At 35.6% G+C, this 15,789-nt stretch overlaps 1 protein-coding gene across 1 annotated transcript in view; it reads left to right on the top strand.

Moving 5' to 3' along the window:
- LOC134792355 (aminopeptidase N) overlaps nt 1-13,080 on the top strand; it is a 53,778-nt gene extending 40,698 nt beyond the window's left edge. The window contains exons 8-14 of the mRNA XM_063763632.1: nt 3,399-3,597; nt 4,560-4,840; nt 6,093-6,292; nt 6,815-6,982; nt 7,498-7,641; nt 8,338-8,416; nt 10,291-13,080. Of these exons, the coding sequence (XP_063619702.1) occupies nt 3,399-3,597; nt 4,560-4,840; nt 6,093-6,292; nt 6,815-6,982; nt 7,498-7,641; nt 8,338-8,416; nt 10,291-10,446 (1,227 nt within the window). The 3' untranslated portion in view covers nt 10,447-13,080. The remainder of the gene's footprint in view (nt 1-3,398; nt 3,598-4,559; nt 4,841-6,092; nt 6,293-6,814; nt 6,983-7,497; nt 7,642-8,337; nt 8,417-10,290) is intronic.
- The last annotated feature ends 2,709 nt before the right edge of the window (nt 13,081-15,789 follow it).

The raw sequence follows: 15,789 nt of genomic DNA, 5'->3' as shown, positions 1-15,789 counted from the left end.
GGGTTATTGTATTCTGACCACTTAATATTGGAATATTTTCTAATGGAATCGCGTTTCCTGTGAATTTTGATCCTAGTTCCAAATGCATTAAAAGCTTTTTATATGCTGATTTAAATTGCACGGTGTTTGGGTTGTTATTGTATCCTCCCTGACTACGGATGTTGCCAAAAAACAGCTCGATGTAGTCTTGGCTGAATTTGTACGACAACAGATAGGACATAGCTTGAGAATCGGCTATTAGTGTACCGTACAGGTACTCAAGGCTCTCCAAGCATACCAAGAGGCCGATTATGCCTGTACCAGCCTGAGCCTTCCAGAGGGGTGTTTCTTCCGTAGAAAGAACAGTCCTAGTTTCTTTTTTTGTTTTAATTGTTTTTTTATGGTGGACTTTAATAGTCAAGGAAGCCAAGTAATTTTTGGCTTTCGAGATGTAAGCGAGAATTTCGGTCGCATTGGTTTTGTTCAGGGGTTTCTTAAATCCGTGGTCTTTGAGATTTTTTGTGTTCAGCAAATCGAATACGTTGTTTATGAACACGATAAAGTTGACTGTTGCGCCAGTATTCGCAAAATCCGGTAAACACAGGTGCTTTTCGCAGAATTCTAAGGCATTGGCTACGCTAAGACTCAGTACCTGAGTTGCCAACTTTACCTTCATGATTTCATTCCTAAACTCAATGTGCCGATGGGTCAACTTATTGGCCAGGTGCAATTTGTTGTCTTCCTGTAAGTTGTGAAGAGCAGGAATGAAAGTCCATTTAATAGGTTTTTTGTCACCATCATAAAATATTTTTTTGCTCTCTAGTGTGTTTCGAACTAATTTGATCATATGACATGCGTCAAGCAAAACCGCAACATCATAATCAGCCGAAGGGTGTTTGAAGTGAGTTTTCATATTTGCTGGATCATCGAATCGACAGCCCAATAGTTTCATTGTCAAAGTGTTTGTTTTGCATCCATCAAAAGTAACCGAAACTACTTTGACACCTATGGAGTGACACTTTTCTAAGGCAATGTTGATAAGGTGTGCTTTCATTTCTGCCTTGAGACTTGTGATCAGAAAGTACGCAAACGGGATTTTAAATGAGTCATTTACCCCTACTAACATCATGACGTATGCCTGAGTTGCGATTTCATTCGAACAGTCGGTTCCAAGACCCATGTCAACTAGGCCTTCATAAAGATTGCCGGATTTATGGATTTTTTGTGGTCTAATATGTATTTCGTCAGCTACCAATGCACAAATTATTTCCTTTTCGCTGTATTTAACTTTATCTCTCAGTCTGTCAAGGGCTTCGCCTGTGAAACCGGGTTTTGCGTCTACACTGCTATACCAATTGTATAATGTGTTCGGATGTGGTAAGCATGTGTCAAACATTTTACGAACATACTTGTACGCTGCTGGGGAGTAGAAATGTAGTGTCAACGCAAACTTGCGGGCACCTGGTGGATATTTGGCAAAGGGTCTCTTTTTATGTTTCATGTTTTTTAAATACATTGCGTTAAAAGTATCTGTCACTTCTACATGTTTTGATAAATCTTGAAGCACAGAATGGTCAATGCTTTCGCGTTTGCTTAAAATGGAGATAACATTCTTTAAACTCGAATTCTTTTTCTTCAGTCTATTGTTTTGTTTTCTTAAATTCTTGATTACTTTAGTTTTGTTATTTATTTTCTTTTGACACAAGCGTATTTCCTCTTTCATTATTTTTTTTCTGGGAGTGTCGAATATGGAACCAACACTTAGATACGTTGATGTTGACGGAGTAGGACTCTTTATAGACAACTGATTGCAATTGTCTGATCCAGTGGCACCAGCAGAGGTCTATAAAAGGAAGACACATATTGAATAAAAATTAAAAAAGTTCCGTATCTAAGTATATTACATGTTTATCAATTTTATTATATAGAATATATAATTATTTCTTACTAACTTCCGCCATTTGAGCATCATTCATAGTTTTACAACTTGGGCTTTGAATGTCATGGGCATTTATCTCCGACATCTAGAATAATACGAAGATCCAAAATGAAACTACTAGATAAACAAGCTTGCGACGAATTCTCTTACATGTTATACCTAGTTATAAATGGTGTTTTTTTTTAACTCCGTTAACTTCGGAGTATGGCTAAGTACATTTAAGGAATCTGAAGGACTATTTTTTTAAGTAATTAATAACGTTGTTGTAACACGGACATTATATTTAAATCCACCAAACAATTGAAAACTATGAAATATCAATGACATTTCGAAAATCGATCGTCCGAGATAGTACTTGTGTTTAGTAGCAAATGTATAAACTCATACTAAATACTAATCAATATATAAATAGGCCTTTGGCCTTATCCGATTAAAATAAATCACTGATGATCTCCAAAATGGAGTTAGTCAGGAAACCGCGCGGTTTCTTTGAGAAAGTTACTTAATTTAAGCTCAGTAAATTAACGGACTTTAAAAAAACACCGTGTATATTAATAGGCACTTTTTGGGAATCATTGTGTAGCAAAATGTTCACGAGGGTCACATGCTGATAATGAAAATATATTTTTAGTATAAACGAATAGTTTAATCACGTTTTACTCTGCGTGACCTCCCACTCAATACACATACTTATGTATGACCTATACATTAAAATAAATTTAAGAATGCAGTTCAAAATCAACTGACTTACCTTTAAGACAGGTTTAGCATTTGCAGTTAGTCGATGTAGGCCCTTATTGGTCGTGTATATCTCGGAAACAGGGAAATGGGCCGAACACACAAGTGCCGTTTTGTATGGCTTAAAACGTGCATCACCCCTATCTCTTGCTATAATAGCAGTCCACTCTGCACGTCGCATAGGTTTTCTTGGAAATCTTGAATTTAAACATAATAATATTCCTTACGAATTCTATATAAAAATAAAAAAATATATAGACCTCACATCGACTCATTAGATTTTTGTTCCTTGACAGGGATTCTTTGGTACTAACAAAATAATTTATTCAAAACCATGAAATTACTACCAGATTACATAAATTCTGTGATGCTATCAAAAGAACTAACCGAAAGAAATATATTCCATCCTTTTTCCTTTTTTTATCGTTGTTATTTTTGCATATTTTTACTGCACATTTCGTCATTGTTGACAACTTCACATATGAGCGTTCCAAACAAGACTAAATGAAAAAGTAACGCGTGATCTGTTTTAACGTTACTTTTGCGGGGCCATTTTTTGCGGCTGATTGGGTATCCAGTTCTTATTCTATATCAATGGTTCGCGATAAACAAAAACTACTGAACGGATTATCATGCGGCTTTCACTTATTAATTGAGTGATCCTTGGGAGGGTTTAGGGGTATAATTTGGATTCTGTGTAGCGGGGGCGGGTCGCCATTAATATACATTAACAACTTTACAGGAGCGCTTTGTCCTAATCAACAACGGTGAAAGCAAAGAGTCTCCAGTATGGTGGATCCCGATATCGTATACAACGGCTACTGAGTCCGACTTCGAGTCCACGAGGCCGAAGCTCTGGCTGCGCGGGGAGAGATCAAAAGTCGTCAGGAATATGTCTATCGCTAAGGACGACTGGCTGATTGCTAATATTCAGCAGACAGGTGAGAAAGAAAGCTTTAGAAGGTAGTAATATTATTTAAAATGATAGGCAAAATTTTGACACACAGGTCAAATTGTAACCTGATTAAGACCGAAAACCATTTAATCTTTAAATTCATTTCCTAAATGGCAGTTCTGAGAGGTGAAGGGGTGGGGTGGGGTGATCAGTTTAATGATTTTCATGCGTATAGTACGCAGTCGTGGAATAAAGCTAAACTCGTGCAGTCACTTGCAAGTTGCAATAATATGATACACAACGAAAGCCGCATAAATATCTGACACGATTTTATTTGTAGAGCCATAAAGAGCGTGTCACATATTTTTGCGACCTTCGAAGAGTAACATATTATTGCAGGTGACTGTACGGTCAGCCAAGAAAGTGGTCTACCACTTTTCGACTCTGTCAATCAGATGATAGAATCGAAAAGTGGTAGACCACTTTCTTGGCTGACTGTACATAGTTCACGAACGAGGAGAGTGAGATAAGGCTTTCTCAGAAAAGACGAATAAGATATATTGCTGGAGCTGCAATCATTGAGCTCTACGCAGATTAAATATGACTCAATATTAATTATATTTAAGTTGCTTTTTTAGGGATTATTGAATTAGTAAAGTGATATTAGCCAGATATTGTTCTAAGGCTGCACTTGCACCGATAATCTTAAGACAGATTAATTATGTTGTTTTGAAAAGAGAAAATTACCTAAATACCTAAGCCTATATTCAATCAATACTTATTCGCTAAGGCTAAACAATTAATTTATTACTTTTGAAAATACTAGGATGCTAAGTTTTGATCTAATGTTATCTTAGGCTTATAGAAAAGGATTTTGGGTCTAGACTATCCAACCCAAAAACCCTAGCATTCTCGGATGAATTACAAGTATTCGTATTTGTAGCATTCTCAAGCGACGCTGATGGATAGTCTAAAATCAATGAATATTTAATTTAGAATTATCTACAGGTTTCTACCGCATCAACTACGACCAACGCAACTGGCAGATGTTGATTAAAATCCTCAACGACCCGAAACGCTTCCAGGAGATCCATCCCATCAACAGAGCTCAGATAGTCGACGATGCCATGAACCTAGCTTTAGCTGGAAGGCTAGACTACAAAACGGCCTTAGACATCACCAGTTATCTCGTCCATGAGAGAAGTTATGTGCCTTGGAAAGCGGGACTGGTGGCCCTAGGTTACATCGACACGATGCTGTCTAAAGGAGCTTATTATCTAGAGTACAAGGTGTGTTTTCGCTTAATTTTATGTTGGTGCAGGGTTCGGCAAATTTTTGAAGGGAAGAGCCAACCACAGTAATAGGTTTAAGTAGGTGTTAGGACTGACAAAGGGTTACAAAAGTTGATTTAATAAGACTACTTTAAGTGTCTTCTAAGTCCCCTTGGTTTTTATTGTTTTCTTTAAAATCCGCAATTACAGGTTACAGGTTTCAGGCTGCCTTTCCACTGACGTGCAGGTGAGAAGAGATGAGAGGAGACATGGGAATCAACCAATAGCGTATTGGTTAGTTGCCGCTCCTTTCCTCTCATATCTGTCTCAGTGGAAAGACAGCATAATAAAAATAATTAATAAAGAGCCTATGCGGGCAACCATGGTTTGCCGACTCCTGTGTTGGTGTGTTGTAGTTATCTAAAATGTTTGTCTTATTTGATTAGCTTGTACGGACCATGAACAGCCATTTACCTTGGAAGGTAAGTAAAAGAATGGCTTTCTGCCCTACAACATAAAGCACATTATAATAGGTATATTATGTTGTTTAACCTAGGAATTTGAGTGAGTTGACTATCGATATTTGACGATTAATAAAAATACCTATTAGTCATGTTCCGTTCCGGCTGTTATATTATTATCTTCCGATTGTTAAGAACGATAAAGTTAAATTATATATTTTATCTATATCTTAACAGTTAATGAGATAATACATTGTAATTTAGATAAATCGTTTTTAAATTTCTCGATAGATGGCGTTGCCTGTTTCAAAGACAGTTTTTTTATATTTGCGTTTATATGGAACAGTTGCACGACATCGCTGTCAGATACATCAGATGATGTTTTATGAAGTCGTGAAACGTGAAACTTCTACAACCTTCGAAATACTTCGAGCGTAGTCGAGCAATTTCGATAAATAACGAGACAAGCCTAAAGGTAGCATCCCAAATGCGACGACAATGCTGCGAGAAACGACTATTATCTAAGACAAAGGCATTGAAATTGAAATTTCCTCGTTGGCATCAATTGCTGCCTGCGCTGTTGCAAAGCAGTAGACTGCATTGCTGCAAGAGAAGGTCATTTAACAAGGAATTTCAATTTGAAGTTTCTTGTAGCAATGCAGTCTGCAGCCTTGTTTTCAATTAGGTATCGATTTCAATGTTATTGTTGTGTTATTTCTTGCATCATCTCAGTTTGCAGCGTCTCTGCTCTGCAATGCTGTTGCAATTGGACTGTTACCTCTATACTGAACGATTGTGTTGTCCTCCAGCGTTACGTGCTCAAACTTCTGGATGGGGCAGTCAAAGACATAGGCTGGGACGTGGCGGCCAACGAGAGCGTGGTCCGGGCGCAGCAGCGGGTGGATCTGCTGTCGACGGCTTGCCATCTGGAGCACGACGAATGTTTGAGAACCGCTGTCATCAAGTACACGAATTGGATGCTCACGCCGAACGCTGATGCTTTGAATGAGTAAGTGAAAATGTCTAAGTAAATAGAGGCAATTTCAGATCAAACGTTATAATAGACAAGCACCTGAACTTCCCACCAATTCAACTGACCCTAAAATCATTCTGTCAAAATGTTGGTAAGAAATTCATTGGTTATGATTATACTTACATTGATGACTTACGTTGCAAAAGTCTGGAATTAAATTGAAGTACAGTAATATATTGCTTAGTACCTATCAGTTAAAGACTGGTAAAATTAGCACCAAGATTGTTATGCGTATAGAGTAAAACAGGGGAAGACTTTGGCGCGAAGATGGCAGCAGACGTGAGCATAGTCTATTTATTATTTATGTCCTTTAGCCAATCTACTATGTACTTAGTAAAATGTCCCAAGGCATTCACAAATAATCTGCTTATTTGGTTAGCGAACTTAATGATGACATTTTAACTTTAATAGCTGTCAATAGAGTTGAATATCATATCCGCCATATATGGCATTGTATGCGGTAAAGGATTAAGATGATGATTAATGTTGTTTTTTCAGCATCCACGCAGACATCCGCAGCACGGTGTACTGCGTGGGCGTACACACCGGCAACGCCCGGGAGTGGGACTTCGCGTGGGACCGCTTTAGAGCCGCCAGCGCGCCTTCTGAACGAGAGTTACTTCTATCAGTACTGGGTTGTACGAGAGCTCCTTACCTGTTGTACAGGTAAGTTGTGGGTAGCTTTGCCCTATTAAGTGTGACTGGGATCCTTTCAGTGGCTTATGAGCGCAAGATACTTCTGTCAGTTCTAGGCTGTACAAGAGGCCCTTATCAGTACCTAGGTAAGTTATGCGGACAAGGATTGGGTGATGGACTCATTCAGAGCCGCTGCCGCGCAAAAGATCCATAATATATGTTGAATACGTTTTAAACCTTTTCTCTATTATGATTAGTTGATTACCTTAAAAATACTATTATTCAAAAAAAATCACCACTGTTAATTAATTCATTTCATTTGAATTTATTAATTAAATGAAGTCTAAATACGAAAGAAACGTTAAAAAACATACTAAACTAGAAACGCTACCTTCTATGTGAATACAGAGTTACAAAAAAATATCTGCAGAGCAGTTGGATGGTAAATCCAATGGACATATCTAAGAGCGAACTCATACCTAATTTGTAAGAAAACTGTCATCAGAAGCACAGTAATGTGTCAATCATACTTGTAAAATTTTCAGATATCTGGAGCTGTCTCTTCGCAACGATAGCGGCATCCGTAAGCAAGACACTCTGCGAGTGTTCTCCGCGGTAGCCAGTTCTGCTATCGGCCAGCCCATAGCGTTCAACTTCGTTCGCGCTAACTGGCAGAGGCTGAAAGAGTTGTAAGTAGAACATAAATGACAGTAAAGCCCGCTTAAGAAGATTCTGAAGGGACCAATCCAAAAACGCGCCAGCATAAAAGCATTTTAAGTTTTTAACCATGAAAACAAGGAAACAAGTTGCAAGGACATTTGTTTAATGGAGTATTATGTGAATGTCATATACCTTGTAGCACGCGTTATCCGGGCATTTTGTCACGGCTAATGGGAGCCTGGGCTTCGCTTGACAACAAATTCCAAGAATTGACGTAGGCACTAGTTTTTACGAAAGCGACTGCCATCTGACCTTCCAACCCTAAGGGGAAACTAGGGATATTATCCTAATTGGGATTAGTTCGGTTTCCCCACGATGTTTTCCTTCACCGAAAAGTATCTGGTAAAGTATTATGCGAATGTTATATTAAAGACGAAATAAGTGGTAAATGAACACATCACATCTCTAGATAATTCCAAGTCCTCGCAGGGTCGCCATGTGTCGTTGTGTTAAGGGAAACAACTGCTTGCATTGAAGTACGTAACGAGTATTTCGGCCCAAAAAATAACGTGTAGATGTCAATCAGATAATATGTAAGATCAGATAAAATACCTACTTATTCATTTATTATAAATCCTGGTTTCTCATTTACTATCTTTGTGTTAATATTTTATCCCTTAAACTGTGACAATGATGAGCTAACTGTTAATTTTTTTATTTGACAGTGTCGGATCAGCTTCAACCCTCGCTTCAATCGTGAAGGTGGTGACGAGGCGATTAAACCAACCGCATGAATACGAAGAGGTTTGTTGTCTTACTTATTTATCAGGCAGTTTGATTTAACAGAGGTACCTGATACTGTTTCAAAACTAGGTTATTTTTTAGTTTCCATTCCTTTGTTTCTTCTACACGTATTGTATAATTATGTTCAAACTTCCTTAATTAAACTTTATTATTAATATTATAAAATAAAAAATTATTTTATTAATCAATTAAATTGTCAAATCACAAAATACCTACAAATACAAATGCATTTCAACACATCTAAATTTAACCTTATAAAATAACTTACAATTAAATAAAAACTAAATTACAACTAACACAAATAGTCCTCCAGGGGTGCATTACTTTTGTTATAATTACTTTTCATATATTATAGTTTGATATATCGTTGTTTTGAATAACGTAATAAATGGCATACTACCGTAATACCTAATTAACAGTATACATAATGTTATTATTGGTATAATGGTCATAAGGTATATTTACACTTCGTCTAATATACATTGCCATAATTATTACATACTCTAAAGCATATTATTTGTTATAACAAGTTACATCACATAATTATTTATGTAGCATAATAGTTGCATGACATAAATGGGTTAGGTTAGGTTGGAACTGCGACTCCGCACAAACGAATAACTACCTAACAAAAGGGGATTTAGGTTAGGTTAGAACTTTGACCCTCCGTAGAACAAAATATTTTATCAAAAAGTGATTTAGGTTAGGTTTGAACTGCGGCCCCCGCAGAACGAAAACCGTGAAAAAATAGGTTAGGTTAGGTTAGAACTGCGACCTCCGAGAATAAAATAGCTAGCAAGAGCAGTAGGCCTGCGTACTAGTTATAAAAAGTATGTTAAACTTTACGTTATCAGTAAATTAAATATGACAAAAAATATTATACGATAAATGTATTTATACTTGATAAAATTGTATGAAGTATTACGTTATACAAAAATATAATATAACAAATGTCATTATAAAACATGTCTATATACTATTTGAAAATTATATTACATTATGCATTATATCAATGACAGTTTAGATGAAATCACTATATAATAAAGGAAACGTATAATAAAAATTACATTATAACATACAATAATATATCAAATGGCGTTATAACAAATGTATGATAGTTTTTTTATAATTATATTAAACATTACACACCCGTCCTCCAGATCCGATCCCTGCGGAAGGGTGCCCATAATGCTGGCTACATTCCCCCGCTGAATCGCAACTCCAATTCTTTGGCCAAGGAATGAGCCAGCCCTAGGATCCCTGGTGGAGTCAAGAAGCATCTTCTTTAAATCTTTGTACCAACTGAGCGCATCCTGACACCAAGGTCCCAAAGTTTCAACCGCAAATGCCGAAAACAAGTGATTGCCCGACAGTCCAGCATATTTGCGGCGTTTTAGAGCTTCAGCTGCTGCCGCCGCTCCGCCAGGCCTTAATATTATTAGTTAGGTTTCTTGTTAATATGACTTGTGTTTTCCTGAGATATTTGAACTAATATAGTTGTTTTTTTGTAAGCCTTCTTTATACTGTGATTTCGGGATCGTATTGCGTGATTCTCCATCTTGGTCGTGCGACTTATGGCTGTGTGTATCTGATTGATTGACTCTCTTTCTACTCACTCGTGAACAATATAGCTTACAGATCCACTGAGCGAAATGAACGAAATGAGTGATACATATCACCGCGAGCGAAAGATATGAAATAATTATATGAATCAATCTTTTCAACTCAGTGAAGCGTTTTGCGCATCTCTAATTTTCATATCGGTGTCATTGTCCATCTTATTACATTTCTGAAATTCTGGATCCAGACTCCAAAATCACCCAGTAGGTATGCGGTAAAAAGAAGTAATTTTAATATTGTTTTTATTTCTGCAGCTAAAAAGATTCGTAGCAGAATACTGCAATGAGCTCGGCCGGCCAGTCCAGCAAGTCCTAGAGCGAACAGAAGCCAACATTCAGTGGATGCAGAGGAACTACGAGCCTATCGTCGATTGGCTGCTAGCTGCGGACAAAGCGAATACTAAAGCGTGATTGGTCGGATTCTAGTGCATTGTAAAAAGTTTAATAGATAACTTGATGCTTTGAAAAGTTTGAAGAAGTGAGCTGTAAGAAATTCACATATTGGCCTATCCCTGTAACTTATATTGCTTTTAGACATAATAATACACAGTATCACAGAGGTGTAATTCAGAAGGTGAAGATATAAAAACGATTTGCGTACTAGTATCTACCTACTAGTAAAAAAATAAACGAATTTACGTGCTACCAACACAAAATATGTCAATGTACGAAATTCTTCTGGCTTGATAACCACTTTTTAGATAATTAAATACCTGTTTTGGCACCAAAATCGTGCTTTCAATGTGAAAAGTGGATCGATTTGAAGAATTATATCAAGAAGCACGCTATGTAGTTTTGGATGACATATCTTAATATTCCAACATTTTTGATAGGACAAAGCCTCTAAAATCTTCCCTAACTCTTATAAAAGTCGTAACAGCCAATTGAAAACCCAGTTTGAAATTGTAATTTGTTGTAGTGGTATGAAAATAATTTCTTCGGTCATCGCATCTCAAGCGATTACTCGTGAAGTAGTTAAGGACGATGTGTAATGAACCCTCGCGGACGTCAGCTGGCGCTCCGTTGGTATACTTTTATGCGTGGTCGGACATAAGGCCTCTCTCAATGTGTCTTAGAAACGTCAGATATACGAATAAGATAATTAGAAGTAATTTTCTACTTATATCAGTCACAATTTAGTAATATTATACTAGTCAAGGATTTCATCGGTTTACGGATTCTCTTATTGATACCAAAGTTCATTATGTATGTAATATTAATGGATTTTGAATTTTCATGGACCAAATACAAAATGTTCAACTTTATAAGCACGCTTTCATAGACGGTTCGACAAATATAGTTTTAAGATTTTAGTTTGAAACTAAGGTAAAAGACCCTAATGTCGGTACCACGGTGCCAGCGGGCACCTAAGACTTTATTTTTAGATAGTACTGGTGATTTTCCTACAAAATAAAGTAAATTGGAAAGTAGCCGACCTAGCGTGAGATATTGGAATTTCAGGATTGCAACTGCCATTTTTGCAACCAAATAGTCCTCTTTGCATGATCTTGCCCAAGGGCTCTCTAAAAAAGGTAAAAGTACTAACCATCATAAAAATAGAAAATGTGAAAATTATATTTGCCGAACATGTAATACACTTAAGTTTAATAATGATAGTAAGTTTTTATTTTAATATTTGTGTATTTAAAAGCACTATAGATGCATGTAGGCAATTGAATTAAATTGTGTTATATTAAATATAGATTTTATTATGAACATAGTACGGAGAAGTACCTACTAGTAAAATCTAAACGTAGGTAGTTACCTATACCTACTATATTATTATTGTGTTCATAAATCAATCACAGTATTCACAGATACCTAAGTAAAATGACACCAATCTTTTGTACATATAATAAGTTAGTTTAATATTGAAGTCATCACATTTTTATGTTCTTTTTTCGTTTATGTTGTGATCGCAATTATTTTTTTCATTACCTAATCTTTCACATCACAAAACGTATTATTCTAAGTATTATCATAACATTCATAACTGTTGGTAAGAATAACATTATACTCTCTATCTTTAGGTATTTAAATAAAAGTAAACAGAATCTACCCTGAAATGGTTCCTTAAACCAGTTGAGTGTAGATGAAAACATTACACTATCAAATAATGTAAGATAAAGTCAGGTCGTTCAGTGACTGATCCAGGCGGTTAACCAATTGATAAATGTTATAACTACCCGAAAATGTACGAATTGTTGTTTACTTTTATTGAAATACCCAAAGATACAGACTATAAATATGAATATGAGTCATTCTGACTGATTGTGTCAAGTCTGCAATTTTGTAGTGAGTCATATTAAAAATATTAATAAAATATGAAAACAACGTTTTAGTGACATTTGCAAATCCGGCTTTTTAATTAATTACATTAGTCATACAGTTCTTAAGTTTATTAAAATTCCGATCTATATCAAGTTTATTACTCTTATCTTATCTATTAAATTCGAATAGCTTTGACTGAGCGATGACTTTGAGTTTTTAATTTTATTGGAAATTCGCATGAATGCACGGTTCATGCAAGGAATTTAATTTCAGTATAAAATCGTACCTTGTCACATTGACAATAGTATTGAAGTCTCTAGTGACTTTCATATTAATTGTCACTGTGACAAGGTATACGAAATGGTACTGAAATAAAATTCTTTGACTTTGCAGTCGTTGGCGACTATGGGTCACATTACATTAGCTATATTTCAAATAGATTATATTTAATTGTAGATCTGAAAATGACATTGTCTTTTTCAAAATTAATAAGGAAATTCTATTCTTATAATATTGTTAAGCACATCAAGCAAAATTAATAAAGAAAGCAAACTTAAAGCAACATTTTAAATAAATATTGATCTACGAATATTGTAATTAATGTCATTTTATTATAAGATTTATAAGTACCTTCACAGTTGTTTGTACCTTATATTTATTTTTAGATACTAGGTTCTATGTAAATAAAACATGAATTGTAAATTAATGTAACAATCTATTTCCTATTGCATATTTATATATGAATTAGTCGAAATATACGATTTAAGTTTATAATTATGACTTTCATTTTGTGCGAATATCAGCAGGGTTTTTTTTGCCGAAATAATTGGGTACTTGCTAATTTTGTGGTGAAGGAAATACAAGCGACGCCAACGCGCAGTGTGGTAAAAATATGAACTTTCGTGGGACGACATCTTCATACTATTTGGTAACCTGCCAACTGTCAAATAAGCAATATGTCCCACACCCGCTAGGGCGGCGCTACAATCATGCACGGAGCAATTGCAAAGGGTTTGAAAAAAAACTAGCTGTAGATGTTTTTAACTTTTTACCAATAGGCAAAGCCTACCTATAGTTGAAGAAACTGGACTTTAGAAATTAGGGAGTAATTCTCAAAAAAGTGCCATCTTAACCTGTCATCTAGTTTTTGAATTGAATGCATGCTTATTTGCTCTTTTTCACATGAAACAAAAATGTTTCTAGATAAACTAAAACAAGTTTTATCGAGGCCAAGTCATTATTTTTATTTAAATTTAATACTTATAATTATAAAAAATAAAGAGTAGCACTTTTCACTGTAACCTGTCTTGTCCAAAAGCATCGCTCTTCCAGTTTTAGTTCTTCAGATTTTATAAGCAGCAATTTATGTAAGGGTCAAACAGATCACTGTGTTATGTCTTTCCTGTAGACATACACAAGAGTTAAGGGCTATAAAGGTTAATTTTCTTATTTAACCCTTATCCACGTGAAAAGGTCCTCCTTTTATTTAGAGAACTATGATAAAATCATTGCTTACATGCCCACAAGCTGTTAACTATTGCCCACAGGAGAGAAAACTAGCGTGTTATCGCGAACAGCACATTTTTCTCTCCTGTGGGCAATAGTTAACAGCTTGTGGGCATGTAAGCAATGATTTTATCATAGTTCTCTAAATAAAAGGAGGACCTTTTCACGTGGATAAGGGTTAAATAAGAAAATTAACCTTTATAGCCCTTAACTCTTGTGTATGTCTACAGGAAAGACATAACACAGTGATCTGTTTGACCCGACAAATAAAATATCATGCTATATAATAACTCTCTAGTTATGCACCGGATATTCGGTTACTCTCCGGTATCCGGCCTATCCGGCCAATATTTTAATATCCGGCCGGATACTGGATGGTGACCTACTTTCCGGCCGGATACCGGATTCATCATTCATTCATTGCTTGATTTCGGAGTAAACAAATTAGATCTAAGAAACAGTCACGGTCATAATTGTACCCGTTTATTATTTTATAACAATTTAAACATTCCATTCACTTGCACGCGCATGACGCGCACTCATTTCGAACCCAGAAATGAGCCCGCGCGAACCTTAACGGCTACAAATATAATGACCACCAAAAAATACTTTGGTACTTACCCTAAATAAAAAAATCATGCTTACCAAAAAAAAATTCTGAACACCAAAAAAATAAGTCCTATAAATACAAAAGTACCACGTTTTAATTACGACTGCACTACAATTTGTATTCAAATACCAAATATATTGAATGATCACCAAAAATTATTAATGATCACCAAATCTTGAAGACCAAATTAATGCGATATTTTCACCTAAATAAACCACTATGATTACCAAAAAATTTATACATATTACCAAATAAAGTAAACTGATGCCAAAGTTACTAGCCCCTCCCGCTCAACCCCCCGTACCCCGCACCGCATACCTACCTGTTAGTGAGTTAGGTTAGGTTTGAACTGCGACCCTTACAGAACTAAACTGCTATCAGAAAAGTGGGTTAGGTTAGGTTTGAACTGCGACCCTTACAGAAACGAAATGCTACTAGAAAAGTGGGTTAGGTTAGGTTTGAACTGCGACCCTTACAGAAACGAAATGCTACTAGAAAAGTGGGGTAGGTTAGGTTAGAACTGCGACTGTTACAGAAAAGAAATGCTACTAGAAAGTGGGGTAGGTTAGGTTAGAACTGCGACGGTTACAGAAAAGAAATGCTACTAGAAAAGTGGGTAAGGTTAGGTTTGAACTGCGACCCTTACAGAAAATAAATGCTACTAAAAAGTGGGTTAGGTTAGGTTTGAACTGCGACCCATACAGAAAATAAATGCTACTAGAAAAGTGGGTTAGGTTAGGTTTGAACTCCGACCCTTACAGAAACGAAATGCTAGTAGAAAAGTGGGTTAGGTTAGGTTAGAACTGCGACTGTTACAGAAATAACATGCTACTAGAAAAAGGTGACGAAGTAGATTAATTAATTCAATAGGATAACGATAGGTATATTAAATATTTGCACATTTTTAATTAAAATGTGGTTACAATTTTGGTGGTCATTTACTATTTTTGGGTTTACAATGATTATTTTGGAGTAATTTGCTTTAATAGGATAGTAAGATTTAAAAATTTGGTTATAATTTTACATTAAAATGGAGTTCTAATTTTGGTGGTCATTTACTATTTTTGGGTTTACAATGATTATTTTGGTGTAATTTTCTTTAATAGGATAGCAAGATGTAAAAATTTGCCTATCATTTCATATTAAAATGGGGTTTGAAATTTGGTAATCAGTTACTATTTTTGGGTTAGTAATGATTAGTTTGGTGTCATTTCCTTTAGTAGGATAGTAAAATGTAATAAAATAGGTAATCATTTCACATTAAAATGGTGTTATAATTTTGGTGATCATTTATTATTTTAGGGTGGTAAAATAGATTTTTTTGGTATTAAATTTTACTAAATCTGGTGATCAGTTAAATAGTAGCC

The sequence above is a fragment of the Cydia splendana genome, chromosome 7, assembly GCF_910591565.1.
Source record: "Cydia splendana chromosome 7, ilCydSple1.2, whole genome shotgun sequence".
Lineage (NCBI taxonomy): Eukaryota > Metazoa > Arthropoda > Insecta > Lepidoptera > Tortricidae > Cydia > Cydia splendana.
This window is presented reverse-complemented; position numbering and strand designations above follow the sequence as displayed.